Consider the following 20520-nt stretch of genomic DNA (forward strand, 5'->3'; position numbering starts at 1 on the left):
GTTCCCTGTGAGGGTGCTGAGGCGCTGGCACAGGGTGCCCAGAGAAGCTGTGGCTGCCCCATCCCTGGCAGTGCTCAAGGCCAGGATGGACACAGGGGCTTGGAGCAGCTGCTCCAGTGGAAGGTGTCCCTGCTCATGGCAGGGTTGGAGCTGGATAAGCTTATGATCCCTTCCAACTCAAACCAGGCTGTGACTATGATTCTATGAATCACTGTCCTGCAAACCACAAGTCTACTTACTTTCATCAAGATTTCAGCACCTATGTTCACTCCTAACCACTGCCAACTTCTCATCTTTGTATTTCCCCAACTTCCTCTGGGCCTCCGTTATGTCTCCTGCATCCACTATTGTCACAGGGGAAAATGCCACATCAGCTCCCGAAACCACAACCACCACTGATAGAGGTAAGAAAAGCCATTTTGTGGTGCTGTTTAAAAGAAATATTATGTTAATTGGGTTTTTTTTCAGCTGAATTAGGATGTGACAATGTAAATCTGCAAAATATTCATAGCAGACAAATACAACTGAAACAACTCCCTTACATCTTCACTTGAAAAACAGCAGGCTGTCAGGACACAGCAGTAATATACACGTTTAATGGTTACTACTTCTAAGCTTGTAGCTATAAATACTGCACTCACAGTTTTGTAAAGCCAGTGGCCAGATCATTGTGATTTCATGTGCCCAAGATTCATTAAAACTCCAGGACCATTAAGGAGCAGAGCCAGGCGTTTGTGCTCATCTCTCTCTTTTGGACTTCTGCCATAAATATATAAAATAATATACATATATAAATATATGTATATACATATATATACATATATAAGTAATATACATATAAATAATATACATATATAGATATATGTGTATATTAAAGATGTATATAATATATATAATAATAACACAATAATAGAACAGATGCATGAAATAATAGCAGTTAGTTAGACTGGTGGCTGGGTTTATATCAAGTCAGACCTAAAGCAAGTCACAAGCCCCTCAAATAACACTATTGCTTGTAATTGTTACTTGCAACCATTTAATTTCTCTTCTTTACAGGCTTCCTTACTTCCACCAGCACCACAGAGGAAAGCACGAGACCAGAAACCCCGACTGAGACACAGACAGGTAAGGGGCTTTTGCACAACATGCAGCATGTTAGAAAGCTGTGGTTATATGTGATGGTTAGGAGAGGACATCAGTGAGATGTCAAGATCACCATTTCTCAGCACAGCTGAGGCTTGTGTATGAACTTTATCTGCTTGGCACCAACCCGCTGGCTTTCTGGCAGCATGGGCAGGCTACCACTACTATTGCTATCACTACTATTGCTATCACTACTGCAGTCGAGAGCTGTGAATGCTATAGGCAAAGCCTGCTTTGAAGGAAGCTGAATGATGCAGCCTTTGAACTACAGAATCTGAAGGAAATCATTATTTTTATGTCAGCCACCCAGTCTGTGTTTCTCACCATCTCTAGCATTACCTACCTGGATTCTGATCCATTTATAAGACACCAGGATTGGGGTCTTTTACCAAGCCAGTCCAGGATAAATGGCAGGTCTTGATCCTCTGAAGGATCTCAGCTCAGATTCAGCTTCTCCCAGCCTGTGGCCTGGGATGCTGCAGGCTCAGCCCAGTAAGCTGGGCATGAGAGAGCTCCATAGGGCAAGGAGGTCCAGCTCTATTTCATTGTCAGTCCTGATGGCCTCTCCTTCCTTTCTCCACTGACTACTGTACCTGTGGGAGAAAGACTTTCAGTCAGATAAGCCAGGAAGAATCATAATAAACATTTCTCTCTATAGAACCAGAATGTCCTTTGTTATTCCACTTAATAAAGCTGACAAAACATGTGGTGTTGGGAAACTTGATGCTAATAAATGTTACTGCCGAGTTAAAACACTCATTTCTATTTTTGCTTCTCACACTCCTGGTTTTCTCACCCTTTGTGAAAGAAGGATTTTATTGATGCTTGCAGTGCAACACGAAGAACCATTTCTGAGCCCTGTCAGTGGATGTGGAAGACAACTAACACACAGACTCCCCTTCCCAAGCCTGAGGGCAACTAAATCTATCAAGAGCTGATTTCAGTCATTCAGCCTTACCTGAATGCTGCTTCCATCTTGTTTCCATGTTTCTCCCTTCTTCCCACAGCCTCTGAAGGTACTAAGGAATTACACATTTCAACCACCCCACTCGCAGGCAACAGCAGTACCTCAGCTCCAGAAATCCTTTCCACAGGTGCTGAAGGTAAGAGCAGAGCTGCACCATAAAATCTAATAGTAATAGTGTTTAAGTTGGTTCAAAATAGATTACATTGGCAATACAATATATATTATATATAAAGTATATAGTGTATATACAAATATATATAAAGTATATAGTATATATAAAGTATAAAGTGCAGCCAATTGCTAATTACTCATCTCAGTGAAGAAAGAAGCCAGGTTCTAAACCCTTCATTTGTAAATATGGGCTGTCAGTTTGGAAGATATATAATTATGTATAATTTGATCTTTAAGCTGCTTGTGCTTAACAATGTTTAATTTCATCTTTTCTTTCTCACTGTAACAGTGTCTGCTACTCCTGAACCACATGTTAACACTTGTAAGTAATACAGTGTTACTCCAGCTTACATGCTTAGTTTTCTGCCTAAAGTCTGTTCATGTATTGACTGGCTCCCTATTGCCACTGTGTGTATAATCTCATGGATTTAACCATTAGCTTCAGGGATAATCCCAACTACTCTCCCTTGGTTTTCGTACAGAGTAAAATGAGGGGAAGGGGATTGGTATTGGAGAAGATACAATCCTTGCACTGATAAAACCACTCAGGAAGGGGGAACCTCTGGGGCAGACACACTGCACCCATATAAACTGAGATCTACACTCAATCAACCCACTCCAAAAAAGCTTTCATGCGCTCCCAAATCTACATCCGCATCACTGCAATGACCAGGCAGTGATTCCCAGATGGCAGCTCAGACCTCACTGCTGCCTGTGGGAAACCAAACGTTATCTCACCATCCCCCAGCACCCAAACTGCTCCTTATCAAACATCCCCCAGCTTTCCAGAGCCCTTCACACGGCAGCTCAGAGGCTGCCGCAGGTCCTGGCAGGAGCAGCCACCATGGGGATGTGTTTTCCTCCCTCCAAGGCTGCTCATGCTCCAGGCAGACTTTGCTCAGCCCACCCTGGGAAGCAGCAGCACTTCCAGTACTGTGGCTGATCCCCACTTGGGTGAGACCTGAGGTCTCCTGTGGTTCGGGTACCTTGTGCCTTTCCAAACAGCTGACCTGTGGCTTTGTTTTCTCCCATGGCTCCCATCAGCTCCTGAAGAAGACACCACTCATGAAGCAGAAGGTATGGATGGGTTTACCTTTAGTAGAATCCATCTAATGCTTGACCCTGGGAGTAAAGCGTTGATTCCCTCCCCATTAATAGCTCTTGCTTTGCTCACACAACAGTGGAACAGTCATTGAAGCATGGCTTTTGCTTTCTCTTTGACAGTTCTGATAGGGTCCACAATAGTTGAAAAACTGGGTATTTATTTCTAGTCATTTCTTGCACCGGGGTGAGCAGTTCATCGGCTTTTATGTGAGCCATGAGTGCATTTAAAGCATGGACAGTATTCCATTTCCTATTTCTCTTCTTGCAGCAACACACTTACTTAGCGCATCGGTCTCCCCACATTCTGGAGCTGAGGTCGTTACTACTTGTAAGTAATACAGCATTACTCCAGTCTACATCCTTAGTTCCCTGTCAAAGTGGCGATCTGATGATGTGGGCATGGCTCCCTGTCTTTACTATGTGCATAATCTCATGGATCTGGTATTTAACTTTGGGGGTAACTCCTTTGGCTTCCATACAAATCAAGGGATGGGAAATACTGTTGGTATTGATATGAAAGAAATGCCTGCAATGAGGAAAGCACTAGGGAAGGTGAAACTGCTGGAGCAGACTCACTACACCCATATAAATGGAGATTTGCTCTGGATCATCTCACTCCTAGGAAGTCCCCCTCCCTGCTCTTCCAAAGTTGCATCTCCAAAGGAAGTGGAGTCAGTGGGAATCTTTCTCACATATTCCATGCTATTTGGTTTGAAACTTAGTTTTCTACAATGGGATTTATCTTCTGAAATATGTGAATTGCAAGTTCTGCTCATTAATTGAACATGTTCTGATTCCAATGCTTACGTAGCAGATGAAGGTTTTCTTTTAAAGTCTGGTCCTGCCAGCTACCCATTTACAAAGGGCACTCAGTAAAACACACATACTTGTGTGGACAACACGCAGGAAACTGAACTCCAGATGCAAAGCATTGGAGCATGGGACTATCTGCCTACACAAAGGAATAAGCAGTATTAAATCTTGTTCCCATTAATGCTAGGAATACATCACCTTTAGTAGTCAAGCCTCTACACTTTCTTAATATGAGTCCTTCGCCCCTAACAACTCTATTGCTCAGAACTACTACCTATTAGTAGCATATGCTACTAGCATTTCCTAGTCTTGATGAGTTCAGCTGATTACAACATATATTAATTGATTACATAAAAGCACACGTTTTCCTCATTCAGTCTCACTTATTTTGTCTGTTTTCTTTTCTTTTGCATTAAAAGTCCCTGCAGAAACTGACCCGGAACTTGACAGCCAAAGTAAGTTGTTCTCATTCTTTCTTCTTTTTAATGGCTTCCCTTCCTAAGGGCAGTATATGCTGTGTAAGAGATGTGAGCTGGGACAGCCTGGCAGCTTAATCACCAAATCCTACAATGGCTTGGGTTGGAAGGGACCTTAAAGCTCATCCGTTTCCAACCCCCTGCCATGGGCAGGGACACCTTCCACTAGAGCAGCTTGCTCCAAGCCCTGTCCAAGCTGGCCTTGAACACTTCCAAATGGCAGAGGATATCTGAATGCAGAAGGAAGGGAAGTGGGAGAGGCCAGGAGCAGGCAGAGAGCTGGGGGATGCCACAGCTTACCCAGGGACCACACACCACTGATGCAGGGGCTGGCACCTGAGCCATCCTTGATGATAAACATCAAGGGGATGAGCCAGCCTATGTCTGAGCCCTTTATGTAAAAACTATGTTTGAAACATCCTCCTATAGCCTGCCAGGCTGCTAGTCAGTCAGTGCCTGTATGCTCTAGGAGGCTCACAAGCCTTGTTATCAATGGTGAGCTACCCTTTTCCCACAAGAGAATGGACAGACAGTACCAACTTGTGTCACCTCAGGGTTAGTTGTAGAAGTAACAAGTTTTTAATGGTACACCATCAAAAAAGGAGAATTTAATTTCCTCTCCACTCAGCTGCTATTTCCAGGTAGGGCAGCAAGGCCCACATTCACACGTGTAAAGGGTACTAGTATCTAATACATGCTACATTTTACTCTATGCTTACATATGGGTTATCAACATTCAATTTCTTCTTCTCCAGCAAACCCTATTTCTCTGCCTCAACACTTGCTGTTGGAGCTCCTAGAACACTTAACCGGCATATGTGGACCAAGGATGCCTGGGATGCAAAGTATTAAATTACAACAGTAAGTATTTATGTGCACGGGGAGTCCCAGCTAAACTGGGGCACCTCAAATGTGGTTTTACAGCGGGTTCTTAGACACTGCAAACATTCAGATACAACATGATTTGGCTGATCACTCACACCCACAGCAGCTATTACTGATCAGAGTGAAACTCTGCAAAACAACTCTATTGGCAGCATTCTTGCTGCCTGTCTATTGATCCCTGGAGTCAGCCTTAGAGTCATAGAATAGTTAGGGTTGGAAAGGACCTTAAGATCATCCAGTTCCAACCCCCCTGCCATGGGCAGGGACACCTCACACTAAACCATGGCACCCAAGGCTTACCACAGCATTCTGTCAGGGAAGAAGAAAAGGTATAAATCTCAGAAGGTATTTCACAATTTATACTTAAAAAGAGAAGGATGAAGCACCTGATTGAAGGGGTTTTGGTTGATCTGGGTATGGAATTGTTCCTTCATAGCTCTTCAGATCAAGTTGAAATAAAAGATAACTTCAGAAAGTTTAACAGGCTTACACAGTAACTATTTCTCACATATTTATGATTCCACCATGTGCTTTACATGCATCCATTTACATATGTGTGTGATGTTTTCGTATGTTGCGTTACATGTTATACCAACACACATATTTAAATTCCCTGTAGTTGCATCTGTGTGCAGTTCTGTCCTGTGAATTGTGATTAACATCATAGAATCATAGAATAGTTAGGATTGGAAAGGACCTCAAGGTCATCCAGTTCCAACCCCCCTGCCATGGGCAGGGACACCTCACACTAAACCATGGCACCCAAGGCTTCATCCAACCACAGCTAGAAACTTCTGAAGGAAGGTTTCTTGTTAGCAATGAAACAAATAGGCTCAGTGACCATGTCACCATCTTTGTATGACAGTTATATATGAGGGTTTTAACTCTTTCTTTTCTCAGGTGTGTGATACTCCCAACCTGTAGGAGCTACCATTCACTAGACAAGAGGACCATCAAGTTTGACTTCAGAAGCCTCATACCCTCGAGAGTTTGCCTACGCTGCAATGTATTAGGCTGCAACAGATACAATTTTCCTTTCCAACACCACCACGGCCATAGAACAAGAGATGGAGCAAGTGAAACGGTCATTATTCGCATGATCCCCATATAATAACTGCCCAAATAATGCTTCTTTTAGCCATAACATGTTGATCATCCTGTAAGTGATCAGTGTGTTGCACATCTGCTGCTGCTTTCTAAAACTGCATTTTACTAGGGGGTGTAAATCTAAAGGTATTTTAATCTTAGCTGTACTTGTGTTTCTTGCTTTCTGATCTTTAGGGTCTCTATTCTAGATGTGTAAAACCCCAAGCTTCAGTAAAATACTTTCAGTGACAAAGCTTCAGTGGATCAGCTGGTTTCTTTTTCTCATTGAGACTTTGTTCCCCTCTCACAGTTCTTCCGTTTTCCATACAATTCCCTATTTTACCAGATAACTCATACACAGAGCATTTAAGGAAGATGAACCTGCCTTACATGTGCACATCACAGTGCTGCCTTCTGACCTCACAAAGAGATATAAATCGAATGATAAGCATCCCTTGTAACCAGTAATGTTGGAGCAACTACCTTAAGTAGAATTTCAAACATATTTGGAAAATATATTGTACATGTACTGAGATACAAGCTCTGCAATACCTATGAGTTATTATAATCATAGAATCATAGTGTGGTTTGGGTTGGAAAGGACCTTAAGACCATCCAGTTCCAAACCCCTGCCATGGGCAAGGATGCCTCTCAATAAACCATGTCACCCAAGGCTCTGTACCAACCTGGCCTTGAACACTGCCAGGGATGGAGCATTCACAACCTCCCTGGGCAACCCATTCCAGTGCCTCAGCACCCTCACAGTAAAGAACTTCCTCCTTATATCTAACCTGATCTTCTGTCAGGTTTTATTACTGGAGATTAGAACTGTAACAAATGGTACATCTAAATTTACTTCATTGTAAGCATTTGCTTCATCCTTGTCCTTCCAGTATCTGTTCAAATGACATCACTTTGAGCCCAGAAAGTGTTTCTGCACTTTAGTATTAAATCGGAATGAAAAAGAAAAGAAAAAGAAATTAATAATTTTGAATTCATAATAGAGAAAAATATCTTGTTGACTGCAGAACTGCACAGCAGCACAGCAGCCAGCTCAGGCAAAGGGGTGGATTATAGTCAGATAATCTAGTGAACTTGGCCCCACTGTGAAAGGCACCTTTAGGGCCAATATTCAGTCTCCATATGGCAAGTATGTGCAGATTACTCAAACCTATAATGAGGTACCCAATACTGAGTAAGGATGTGCCATGCAATACAAAAACATCTGCTTCTTTCAGCAGCGTTTCCTTTTATGCTGCACCCCTTCAAAATAGAGACTACATCCCTGAAACAGCTTCTCCATGAATAACTCAACCAGCTCCCAAATGCTAGGATCACACCAATATCCCAGGATGGCTGAGATCTGATCTCTTACTGATGGTTAAGCCTTGTCACTGGCACAAAGTCCTCACCCTGCAGGGTAGTAATGCCCACCCTAAGCCAGGGTGTCTCTTAATCATACTTTGTTCATACAAAACTCCATCACACTCATAACCCTGCTGCTCTGCTTCTGAGAGATAATGATTTAAAGTGCTTGAAATCACATTCTCCCTGCTGTTGCGCTGCCGGGGGCAGGCAGTGAGAGAAAATGCCTGTAAATAACAGCGGCACAACAGCAGAATCCTCACTCCTTTGTACTAAAACGCACACTAATTTGCTCTGAGCATCTGCTATTATGAAACCCCTTCCTACAGTCATCCTCTTCTCATCTTAAAGGACTTCCATGAAGACTTGATGGACATTCTCTTTCCACGTAGGAGAGGAGATTCAAAGCGGGCCCTTAATATTTCAGCATCATCTGGCACCTGAACAGGGGCTTCACACACAAGATTTGAAACCAGTCTGAAGACTCAGATTTGTTGCTTAATGTGTTGGGCTGATCCTGGCTGGACACCATGCTCCCAATCAAAGCTGCTCTGTCACTCCCCTCCTCAACTGGACAGGGGAGAGGAAATACAATGACAGGCTCATGGGTTGGGATAAGGAGAGGAAGAGATCACTCACCAGTTACCATCACTGGCAAAACAGACTCAGATTGGGGGGAAATTAATTTCTTATCAATTAAATCAGAACAGGATAATAAGAAATAAACCAAACCTTAAAAACACTCCCCCCCCCCCCCCCACCTTCTTCCCAGGCTTCCCAAATTCTCTACTCCCTCCTCCCCAGCAGCACAGGGAGGCAGGGAATAGGGTTTGTCATCAGTTCATCACACATTGCCTCTGCTGCTCCTTCCTCCTTAGAGGAGAGCTCCTCACATTCCTCCCTTGCTCTAGCACAAGGTCCCTCCTACAGCAGACAGTGTCCATGGACTGCTCCAGTGTGAGTCCCTTCCATGGGATGCATCCTTCAGGAACAGACTGACCCAGCGTGGGTCCCATGTCCTGCAGCAAACCCACTGCAGCATTAATGGGCTCCTCTCTCCATAGGCCACAGGTCCTGCCAGGAGCCTGCTTCAGCACAGGCAGGAGGTCACAGCTTCCTTCATGCATCCCACTGCTCTGACATGGGGCTCTCCATGCACTGCAGGTGGATATTTGCTCCACTGTGGATCTCCATGTGCTGCAGGGCCACAACCAACCTCACCATGGTCTTCACCACAGGATGCAGGGGAACCTCTGCTCCGGCACCTGGAGCACCTCGTCCCTCCTTCTGCATTGACCTGGGTGTCTGCAGAGCTGTTTCTATCACACATTCTCACTCTTCTCTCCAGCTACAGTTGCTGTTGTGCAGCAACTTTTCCCCTTCCTTAAATACATTAGCCCAGAGATGCTACCACCGTTGCTGATGGGCTCAGCCATGGCCAGCAGTGGATCCGTCTTGGAGCCAGCTGGCACTGGCTCCATCAGACACAAGGGAAGCTTTGAGCAGCTTCTCACAGAAGCCACCCCTGTAGCCCCCCACTACCAAAACCTTGCCACATGAGCCCAATACACACAAGCACACAGAGCAGCAGCAGCACAGTTGCTTAGAGGCTTGTGTATGCAGAGGAGCTGCCGAACTCAGCCCTTAGAATATCTACTCCAGCACAAGAAAACTTCCTAATCAGTCATACACAAGTAATTCCAAACAGTTTGACTATCAACCTGTAACTGCCAATGTAAACCACCAGGGCATTGTAGCCATAGCCATTATGACCTTTGATTGGCAGGGCTCCACACACCTATTCACGCTGGTTAAATGCATACAGAATGGATGTTAGCATTTGAAAACTCCTTGCAAGTATGTGTGTGGGTTTAAGAAATGAAAGGCTATACAGAGTAAATGCAGATTTAGCATTTCCAGAAGCTAAAGGGAATTCAAGTGCTGTGAAATGGCTTTATATACATGTATTCAACACCCCTGTGTTTAAAGGCATCGTACACACGTACATTGGCACAATGAAGAGTGTTGCATTCAAAATCCTTAAAGTGAGTCAAAATCAGAGAGAATTGTTTCAAGGAGTGAACAGGTCTGAGATTAGAAATGCAGGATTCTTACAAATGCATCATGTTGTGTTTGTTTATAAAGGAAAATAATGGGTTTTTACAAACAAAACTGTTTAAGAAAGCAAAATACCTGGATGTGTTTGCAGCAGATCTGCGCTGCAGCTTCACTTTACCAGTAAACCTGGGAGAACAGCTGTTTGCACAGCTGTGGGATACCTGCTCCCATGTCGATAAGGATCACATGGACAGGCTCGGCTCACAAACGACATAGGTACCACACCAAGGCCAGGGGAATGGCACATCTGTGGCGCTGGCACAATCACAGCCTTTGGAAGCTTTAAAGATTGGGTATCCGCTGCTGCAGGAAGAAACACTCTGGTTTTCAAGAGCTTTGGTCCTTATGGAAGACAAAATAGGGTAAATATATTGGAAGAGGTACTCACTAGACTTGTGCTAGAAGGAACTGAGGCTCTTGTGACTGTGCTTGTTTCCTTACCTTGACAAGGAAAGGCTGATTCCTTTGGGTTTTGTAGCTTCTACTACACAATTAAGAAAGTTTTATCTGCAAAACTGTTGCAGCACAATCTTCTTTTAACTTTGTGACCTTGTTCATCCATGACTGTTTCAGCAATAGGAAATCATTACTCATGACAATTCTATTATAATAGTGTCACTTTACAACCTGAGAAACCCTTAGCAATGACAGGGAATGATTCGCCCAGCGTAACCTAAAGGGATAGGTGTCAAAAAGAAGTTGGGAAAACCCAAGCTACTGCTGACCATGCTAAGAGCAAACTACTGAATGTGTCTCCCAAAGGAATCTATCAGTCCTTTCCAGAACACTCCTGCTCATGTCAACACACCCAAACAAACACTCAATGACATCAGCAGAAAATGTGCTTTGAACCCATGAGAGCCAACAAAAGCACAGGTAAACTTACTCCACATAGTACACACTGAGAACATAGGTACACCTGTTACTTTCTCATTTATATCTGTTCAAGAGTAACAGGAACTGAGAGGTTAAGCCCTCCATCCACGATATCACGTAATACAAGATGATTATGAGATAGCAGGAGGCATATAAGTTAGAAGAGCCGAAACTCCCCAGATGCCATCAAAATGCAGGCGCTGAGACAGCTCCTCCTCCTGCCTCTCCTTGCTGCTCTGGCTCTCGCTGAAGACAAAGCAGGTATGGAAATCTAGTCTGGTTGTTGTTTGTTAACCTCTGAAATGTGATGAATTTTTGCACCATAGGTATTTTATAAGCGAGTGAAGGGAAATATGTTAAACATCTCTAAAACTGCATCTTATTTTAACCTACTCCTGCACAACAGTAACAGCCAAATGTGCCAGAAAGTGTCAAAAAAAGTAAATAATATAAAAAAAATATCAATATATTATTCCCTGAGGCAAATTTTTATCTTAAGAATTTGCTATTAAGAGATTTTACTCTGGAATTGAAAACTGCATTTATATATTATAATTATATTGGAGTAACATGAATAAAGTGACTGAATTGGAAAACAGTTGCTTCTTAAGATTTGTTCATTTTGCCTTTCCTCACTCAGAATCAATAAAGAGTTGTTTGTTGCTCTATTTGGGATCACCATTCTGTGCTCTGATCAGTGATTTCACTGATTTATAGTGGGTATCTACTGTGGGCTAACAAAGTGTTGCTGCAGAGCTGCTCTGCTGGTGCCTGGCTACAGAACAGTGCAGAGGGAGGATAGCGCTGACCTTGCAATTCTCTTACAATTGGAGGTTTCATGTGTGAAAAGAAATGCCTCTCCTAATCCTTTCTTTTCCGCTGGAGTTCAGCAGAAAGCCTGACCTTTTCATCTGGGACTATATTTAATCAACTATATAATGCTGGTTTGGACCATTATTTTTAGCTTATTATTAAAGTATAAAGATGCTCAAACTGGATTATAAACTTTCTCTAAACTTTCTTATACAATTGCCATTACTGTAACTACTTCATAACTTATTAACATTGTGATGCCAGTGATGTCAACCATGGTTGGTTTGTGGTTTTTTCCATACAAGAACTGGGTTGAAGCTCATATAGCCCTGCATCCTAAACCCAGAAACAGCCAAGAGAGGATGCTGAGGCAAGAACATGGACACAAGCCTGAAAGGACAGCCCCAGAATACTCTCCCAGTCACCAGCAAATGTAGCTCAGGACTTCTGAAACACAGGAAATGCGATTTTTGTATTTGATATTTTTCAAAGGCTTTTTCTTTCATTGATTTGACCTGGTTTATGTTTTATTTTTGCCACCTACATCTCCCTGCAGCAAAGACCCACTTCCTTTTCTTTATTTCAAAATCACAACTTACAGGTTTTATTCCAAACCCTTAGTTACTGTATTGGAAGATAACACCCCATATTAACCCTCTCCATGAATGTATAGATGTCTAACACCTTCTTTTCCCCCTAGTCCTCCCCTTCCCAACCTGCTTCAGTCATAGAATCACAGATTCCTAGAATGGTTTGTGTTGGAAGGGACCTTACAGCTCATCAAGTTCCAACCCCTGCCATGGGCAGGGACACCTTCCACTAGACCAGTTTGCTCCAAGCCCCTGTGTTCAACCTGGCCTTGAACACTGCCAGGGATGTGATTTTACTTATTCCAGTCCATTCATTTGTTCCTTGTCTGGAACCTGTTCTAAACTTCTGATCATCTTCATTGCCTGGGTGTAGATTCCAAAATGCTTTTAAGCCAAGTGCTGAACCTCAGAACTAGATTTAATGATCTTTAGGAACTCAGTGGAGGGGGAAGATCAGAGGCTTGAAATGCTTGTGGTGACAAGAGCTTGCTGAAGAGAGTTGCTGAGGTATCCTTTATCACTTGGCATTTCTAGTTTGGCCATTGGCTTCATCTGTGAGATGCGTTCCCCTAATTGCCTTTATCTCTGCTACTAGAAAAATGAGGATAAGAATATTTCTACTGCTCTTTTATTACTGATTCTTCAGCTTTCATAAACTGAAGTTAGAAACAACTTACAACATTTTGCATGTCTGTTCCACGATGGGTTGTCCCAGTCTTTGTATAGTGGAGGATGAAATATTATTGCAAGAGAAAACTTGAGAGAGATCCTTGCAAGCTGGTTTTGTTGTTGCTGTTCAATAGGTGTACCTCGCTGCGGTGCTTCATTTCATGACCTCACCAAAGCATTTAAGATTGACCTAAATGCAAATGCAAACTGTGCCTGGCAAATTCAGAGGAATGAAAATCAAACAATTAGGCTGATTTTCTCCAATTTTGAGTAAGTATTTCTGTACTGTATTTGTGGTTGGTATCGCCCTGACCCAGGTGTAGGACCTTGCACATGGCCTGCTGAACTTCATGAGGTCAGCACTGGCCACCTCTCAAGCCTGTCCAGGTCCCTCTGGATCCCATCCCTTCCCTCCAGTGTCAACCACACCATACAGCTTGGTGTCATCAGCAAACTGGCTGAGTGTGCACTCAATCCCACTGTCCATGTCACCAACAGTGTTGAACAGGATCAGTCCAAATACTCATCCCTGAGGAACACCAATCACCCGTGTATTGATCTTTGAGCCTCTATTATCTATCAGAAAGCTCAGGTAGTTTCAACTGTGCTTTTTCTATAGATTTGCTCCTTCTTCAAGCTGTGAAACAGAAAGCATTAAGGTATATGATGGTACCTCAACTGATTCACCTCTTCTTGGACAAGTATGTAACAACACTGATGCAGTCCCGGTATTTCAATCATCTTCAGACAGTTTAACTTTCGTCATAACAACAGACTCTGTGGATTTTGCAAGAAACTTCTTTGTCCATTACTATTTTTCAGCAATTACAAGTAAGTCATTAACAAACAGTTGATTTGCACCAGTAAAACAAACTTTAAGACTATTAACAGAATCTTTAACTAGTGTCACTTTTGGTTCTTCAGGCCTTAGAGAATGGTGTGGGAGAAAATCAGTGAGAGGAAAGAGGCAGCAAGATAACCATGTACTTGCAGAGCCTACAAAGTTAGACTTTACTAAGAAAACATGATTGCAAAGGAGGCATTATGGGACTCCATTTTTACTTATAGGTTTCTACTAAATTTATTCAGTTTGTGACCATTATAGCATTTGCCAGAAAGAGAATACGACCATCTAGTCAGAACTCCTGCCAAGAACAGGTCACCTAAGTCAGTAAGGGTTCACACTAAACAAGGTCCCTACTTTTATCCTTCCTGAAAAGGTAAGAATCAGTCTTAGCTTGTGACTAGTTCCTTCGCTTCTGCTCATCTGAGTGGCATGGTATTAAGCTCCTAAAAGCAATTTGACATTGTAGTTACCACATCCTAGTTTATGCTGCTCCAGTGTTCAACGTTGCTGTTGAAAAATCGTGCCCTATTTTAGACCACATTTGTCTTTCTGAGGTTTCCACTGATTTGATTTTATTTTGCCTTTATCAAGTAAAATCTCTCTCAAACGTGGAAGATTTTGCTCTTCTACAGAGACCATGACCAAGGCCTCAGAGATTTCCCTACAATAAAGTCTCCCAAGGTTTCTTTTGGTTGGTGGAGCACCTTCATTACCAGTTCTTCCAAGATGGCATCTAATTTACCCAAAATGTAGATAAAACTGAATTGCTCATGGTATCCAAGCTAACCCACCTACAGCCAGCTCAGATGTTATTACACTGTGCCTCATGGATATACCATACAGACAAGAGGCTTCGTTCACCTGACCTGAAATGCTATAGAGAAGTTCAACCTCTAATCATTTCCCAAGGAACAGAATCCTATAGAAGCAGTCCTGCTACAAAACTTTAGATCTTTATGGCTCATTATATATCTTACTATGTTACCAACATATCTACTCTTCTTCCCAGAAACTGAAGATTGTGGAGGACTATTAACTGGTCCCAATGGGACACTGACCAGCCCCAACTACCCAGGACCTTACCCTGAATTTACATACTGCGTCTGGCACATACAAGCACCAGAACACTCAAAGATACACTTGGAGTTCCAGGATTTCTTGTGAGTAAATGCCATATTAATAACCTATTAGACTTTTTTCTTACACGATTAGATGATTACTTCTGCACAGTGTTCTCCCCACTCCTGGCCAGGGTCCCTCTGCTTCACACACTAAAGCATTTCTTTGCCTTTGAGGGTTTTCCATGTTTTATTTGGTCTTAATGATATCTGTTTATGCATTCTTTTATTCTTCATTCTTCTATTTCAGTTGACTGCAATTCATCAGATGCTTCATCTGCTCTGGATTCTCTTTCCACTGTGAGCAGTTTACTCTATGCTCAGATTTCCCTGTAATTATCTTTCCTCTACCTGCAGCCTGGAACTAGACCTGAAGTGCCGATTTGACTTCGTAGCAGTCTATGATGGCCTCACCACTAACACTGGCTTAATAGGAAAAGTATGTGGTCGTTCTCAGCCCAAATTTGAATCTTCTTCAAATGCTATGACAGTTGTGCTGTCTGCAGACTATGCCAACTCCTACAGAGGTTTTTCTGCTCATTATACCAGTTCTCCCCTTCCAAGCAGACCTGTGGAGCCCAGCAGTAAGTACAATTGCTTCATGAATAGGATGACTGTTCTTGTTCTCATATACATCATAGAATCCTAGAACAGTTTGGGTTGGAAGGAATCTCAAAGCTCATCTAGTTCCAATGCCTGCCATGGGCAGGGACCCTTTCCACTGGAGCAGCTGCTCCAAGCCCCTGTGTCCAACCTGACCTTCAACACTGCCAGGGATGGGGCAGCCACAGCTTCTCTGGGCACCCTGTGCCAGCGCCTCAGCACCCTCACAGGGAACAGCTTCTGCCTTAGAGCTCAGCTCAGTCTCCCCTGTTCTGGCAGGTTCAAGCCATTCCCCTTGGCCTGTCCCTACAGGCCCTTGTCCCTGGTTTCCTGTTGTTCCCTCTAGTTACTGGAAGACTGATTCTTCTCTTGCAAGTATCAAAAGGAACTGATGGCTGATACTAAGGATTTAAACCTTTTTACTGGTAGTCATTAACTCTTTTTACATTCAAAGATCCCACATTAATCTCATACACAAAGCAAAAGTTATTATGTGACCCACCTGCAAAAAGAAAGCCTGTTATTTCACTTTTGAGGCCTCTTTCTGGCCAGCACCAATCAAAATCTGCTTTCCCCCCTCTTTTAGACAAAGCAGGATTGTTACTATCCTAGAAACATGAGGATAAACCTTTTCTGACTGGTTAGTTTCAATGGTTTGGGTTTTTTTTCCCCATGAGATACTCAGAAAATGGTCCACACTGGTTAGTCAAAGAGGGTTTGGGTGTGTTGCAACTTCCCTTCCCCAGAGCTGGACTACTCTCCTTATTGGCCCCTTACATTTGCATGCCCATCTTCTCATCAACTGAGGTGGAAAAGGAGTCTAAATCCTCAATGCCTTCCATAAATCAATTCCCTCACCCACAATCCTGCACTAGCACTATGATTCCTTTTTTCTTTTATAAAGGCTGCAATTCATTTTCTGTTACTGGTTTTTAAACTAAATTTTCAGCTGAGTTTTCTTTATTAAGCATTTTTGAAGTCGAGCATGAAATTTTGTTCCAAATTCTGCATGACCTCAAATGTGCGTGAGCAGTTTCAGGCTGACAAGTCAAGAACCATGCAACAGTTTCCAGGATCTAGACCAACTGGAAATGACTGCAAGTTTGTGTGACCTGGTTTGTTTTCTTATTCCCCCTTCAATGGCAGCAATGCTCACATGCTCTTCGGAGAGCATGAATATTGTTCTGAGCAAGTCTTACCTGGCCTCCCTTGGATATAATGAAACCCATGTACGGGTGAATGATCCATCTTGCAGACCAGTAGTCATCACAGATTCGGTGATCTTCTCCTTCCCATTAACCAGCTGTGGAACAACTAAAAAGGTAAAGCGGGAGATAAGCTATGTGACTAAGCTAAGAATGTCTTACGAATGGTAAGAGATTGCAAAGGCAGTTTCTGAATAGCATATGAATAAGATGATTTACTTTTACTTAGCTCATCCCATTGTATGCTTCCAGTCTTGAAGCAGAAACAGTTGCCCGACAACAAGTGAGCCTTTCAAAGGACATCCAGGAAAATCCACACAAGTTAACCACAAATGTTAAATTCCCTCTCGAACCCAGGTTATCAAAAGTAGCACAATGTTAGATATGGAATTTAAACATTCTGTGCAAGTGATAGGGCTGGCACTAACCCTGGAGTCACAAGGGAAGGGGGAAAAATTCAACATGTGAAGATTCCCAGGCACAGCTTTGGTACTTCCCACACTCCACACAGCATTCCTTGACCTTTTTGCCTCATGAGTTGCTTCAGTGTTTTGGAAAAACAAGAGGGTTGATAATGGTTTTTCAGTTACGGGTTGTTTTACCTTTCAAAGGTATCTTGAGCCTCTGACAAGCATAGCTGGGGGCTTTGTAACTTACAATTGCTTTCAACTGCACTGCTCATATAATCCCAATCAAGCACTTCCTATGATTCCTTTTACAGGATGACGGTCACAGCATCACTTACACCAACATCGTATCTCTCTCTGCAACTGGCAACATCATCACCCGTCAGAAGAGCATACAGATCGTTGTACAGTGCATAATGGAAAACAATTCAACCTTGGAAGTTGTTTACATAACGGAAGATAACATAATCCAAAACACAACTGCTGTGGGAAGATACAATGTTAGCATGTCATTCTATGATTCAGGTTCATTCTCCGAGCCAATACGTCAGTCCCCGTATTATGTAGACTTGAACCAAACTCTTTTTGCTCAAGTCAGTCTTCACTCCACTGACCCAAACCTTCTGGTGTTTATTGATACCTGTGTAGCATCACCAGAGGCTGATTTTGGATCACTAACATATGACTTAATCAGAAGTGGGTAAGTAATTAAAGTGGCCGAGTAACAGATTTTATTACTGCCTCCTAATATGTGAGGAACTAGAATCTAAATGTCCACTGTGGTTCCATTATCTCTTACACTGAACTTTCACCATACTCTGGTTGGAAGCTAAGTTGCATGGAAACTTAAAGGCTTTACACCAACAGAGCTAGGAAACACAACCACCACATTGCAGCATATCACTGTATACCCCCATGTAAAAACAATACCTTAGTTAAATGCCGTACTTAAGAGTTAACAGTACTTAGAATGATGAGTCTTTGGAGTGCTTTAACAGATGTGCAAATTCTGTTGCAGCTGCAATAAAGATGACACTGTGGTAACCTACCCACCAGTGGAACACTATGCGAGATTCAAATTTAACGCGTTCAAGTTCCTGCAGAGCTTTGCATCTGTTTATCTCCAGTGTGACATCCTGATTTGTGACTCCAACAACAACAACACCCGCTGCACCCAAGGCTGCATCTCCAGACAGAAAAGAGACATTTCTTCATACCTGTGGAAAACCAACGCTGTAGTAGGTCCCATTCGTGTGAAGAGAGACCTCAGGTCTGCCGATCACTCAGGTAAGAGGAATGTGTAAATGAAGAATCTCATGTATTCTTTGCTGTAAACCCACTACCTTTGTAATGAAATAAGGGAGTTACTCCAGTTCAAAACTAACAAAGCATCAGAGCAACTGGTTCAAAGTTTGTTTTTTGAGATCACAGAATTACTTTTCACATGGACTGGTGGCCTTTGGATCAAGGTGTGATCTTTAGAGCAGCAAAAGCAGCAGCCGCTCCTAGTTAGAGGAGTGGTGTGTGTAGGATCTGCATTCAAAAAGAGTTATAAATGGCAAGAGATTTCAGATTATCAAACATGGTATTAGTTGATGAAGTAGACACAGTGACCAGAGCCCCTTGCTCAAGCCAGACCACTTAAAAAGCACATTGTGAATGAGCCTTTTAGAATCTATGTGTCTTCTAACAATGACTTTTGGTACTGCAGAAAAGCTACACCAGATGCTAAACTTCTTCCACCATAGTTCAAATCCTCACACTATATGTATTGCCTAGTAGAACAAAGCTATGACAAGGACAGCCACTGGGGCAGAAATCAAAAGCACCAGGCTTTTAATTAGAACTACAAAGCTGTTTATAAGACACTTAAGCTTTACTGCCCCAATCTGACAAACTTCAGCACAGTTTGCTGTAGTCAATATGGAAAAGCTATTTTAAACAGCCTGTGTTGTTACTCCACTATGCTCACGGTTCTCACTTTTACTGAGCCCAAAGCTTCACCTAAGAAAAGCACGTTGTGCCACATGCTTTAAGGTGTCACAGCTAAGAAATACGTAATCATGCTCCTAATAAAAATAGAAGTATTTTCTTCCTTTTAAATAATTCTCTCAACTCTAACAGCATTTTAAACGTGTTCCCATTAATGTCAATAGTGAAAGATTTTTGCATCCATATGCTAGAAACTGGACACATGTACAATGTGAAAAGGATTCAAATACAAATAGTCCACACTCAAAAGCAGAGATCAATTCTCACCGTCTCTCATGGTTTACAGAAAACCAGCAACTTTTACTGAGGACCAGTTGTAAACCATGAGCAGGCAGAGGGTGAGAACTATGAGTTTCTTTTTTGCCCAGCTCTGCTTAAGTAGAATGTCTCCATCTGTCCGGTTCTAAAGCTAATGACTCTGCTTGACAGAAAAATGCTGCAGCATTAACAAAGAATCTGTCACACTGTGATGCTCTTCTGCGCTATAGTTTTATTACAGAATTTACAACTCTTCAGTACTACAGAGTCAGAATTTGTAATTTCTGTGGGTCAACTCCTCAGAACCAAAATAAGTGAGAAAAGAGCTTATTTAATTTCCACTGCAATAACATGGTATTCAAGACTGTAACCATCCCACTTCCTTTTTTCTCCACACAGAATCCCTCACTAAAGCAGATGCTGAAGAATCCCCAAACCTCCAATACAGCATCTACACGCTTTCAGTGGTGGTTTTGATTTCAAATATCATCATTGCAGTAGTGGTGATACTGAAATACCACAAACACCAAGCAGGACACGGCTACCAAAAACTCCAGAGCTCCTATTAACTCTTTCAGGATATGTTGGAATCGTGTCAACTTCCGTTCAGATTTGTCACCCAGAGAGAGGAGAGGGAATAATCCCAAACCAACCTAAAATCAATAAACCAACAGCTCTGGAATGATGCTTGGAAACACATCTCAACTATTTTTTGTAATTAAAAAAACTGTCAACTGAGTATTCTTCCCTTAAATCACGGAGCTGAAGAATGTTAAGTATCTACTTGAGGGTGTTTAGAAAGCATCTGAAAACATAACAGGTATAAAGGGAATGTAAAGTACAAGATAATTCAGGTCTTTTTCTTAGAACAGCAAATCTCTGCCTTTTCAAATCACTATGAAACTGCTGTTGGCACAAGTTAAGCTAAGGGAGAACTGTAGGTTACCTGTTCAAAACAAATTATCCTCTCTGCACACTCTACTCCTGGCAAGAGTAGATGTGATAGTCTTTAAA

At 42.4% G+C, this 20520-nt stretch overlaps 1 protein-coding gene across 1 annotated transcript; it reads left to right on the plus strand.

Moving 5' to 3' along the window:
- Positions 1-328: 328 nt before the first annotated feature.
- On the plus strand, positions 329-20075 carry LOC101873202 (CUB and zona pellucida-like domain-containing protein 1). The gene is made up of 12 exons (XM_034061360.1): positions 329-404; positions 1057-1125; positions 2151-2246; positions 2571-2603; positions 13211-13346; positions 13696-13907; positions 14933-15083; positions 15399-15622; positions 16791-16966; positions 17571-17956; positions 18275-18543; positions 19906-20075. Exons 1-12 carry the CDS (start codon positions 329-331, stop codon positions 20073-20075), a joined length of 1998 nt encoding a protein of 665 aa, XP_033917251.1.
- The last annotated feature ends 445 nt before the right edge of the window (positions 20076-20520 follow it).

This window comes from Melopsittacus undulatus, chromosome 4 (genome assembly GCF_012275295.1).
Source record: "Melopsittacus undulatus isolate bMelUnd1 chromosome 4, bMelUnd1.mat.Z, whole genome shotgun sequence".
Classification (NCBI taxonomy): Eukaryota; Metazoa; Chordata; class Aves; order Psittaciformes; family Psittaculidae; genus Melopsittacus; species Melopsittacus undulatus.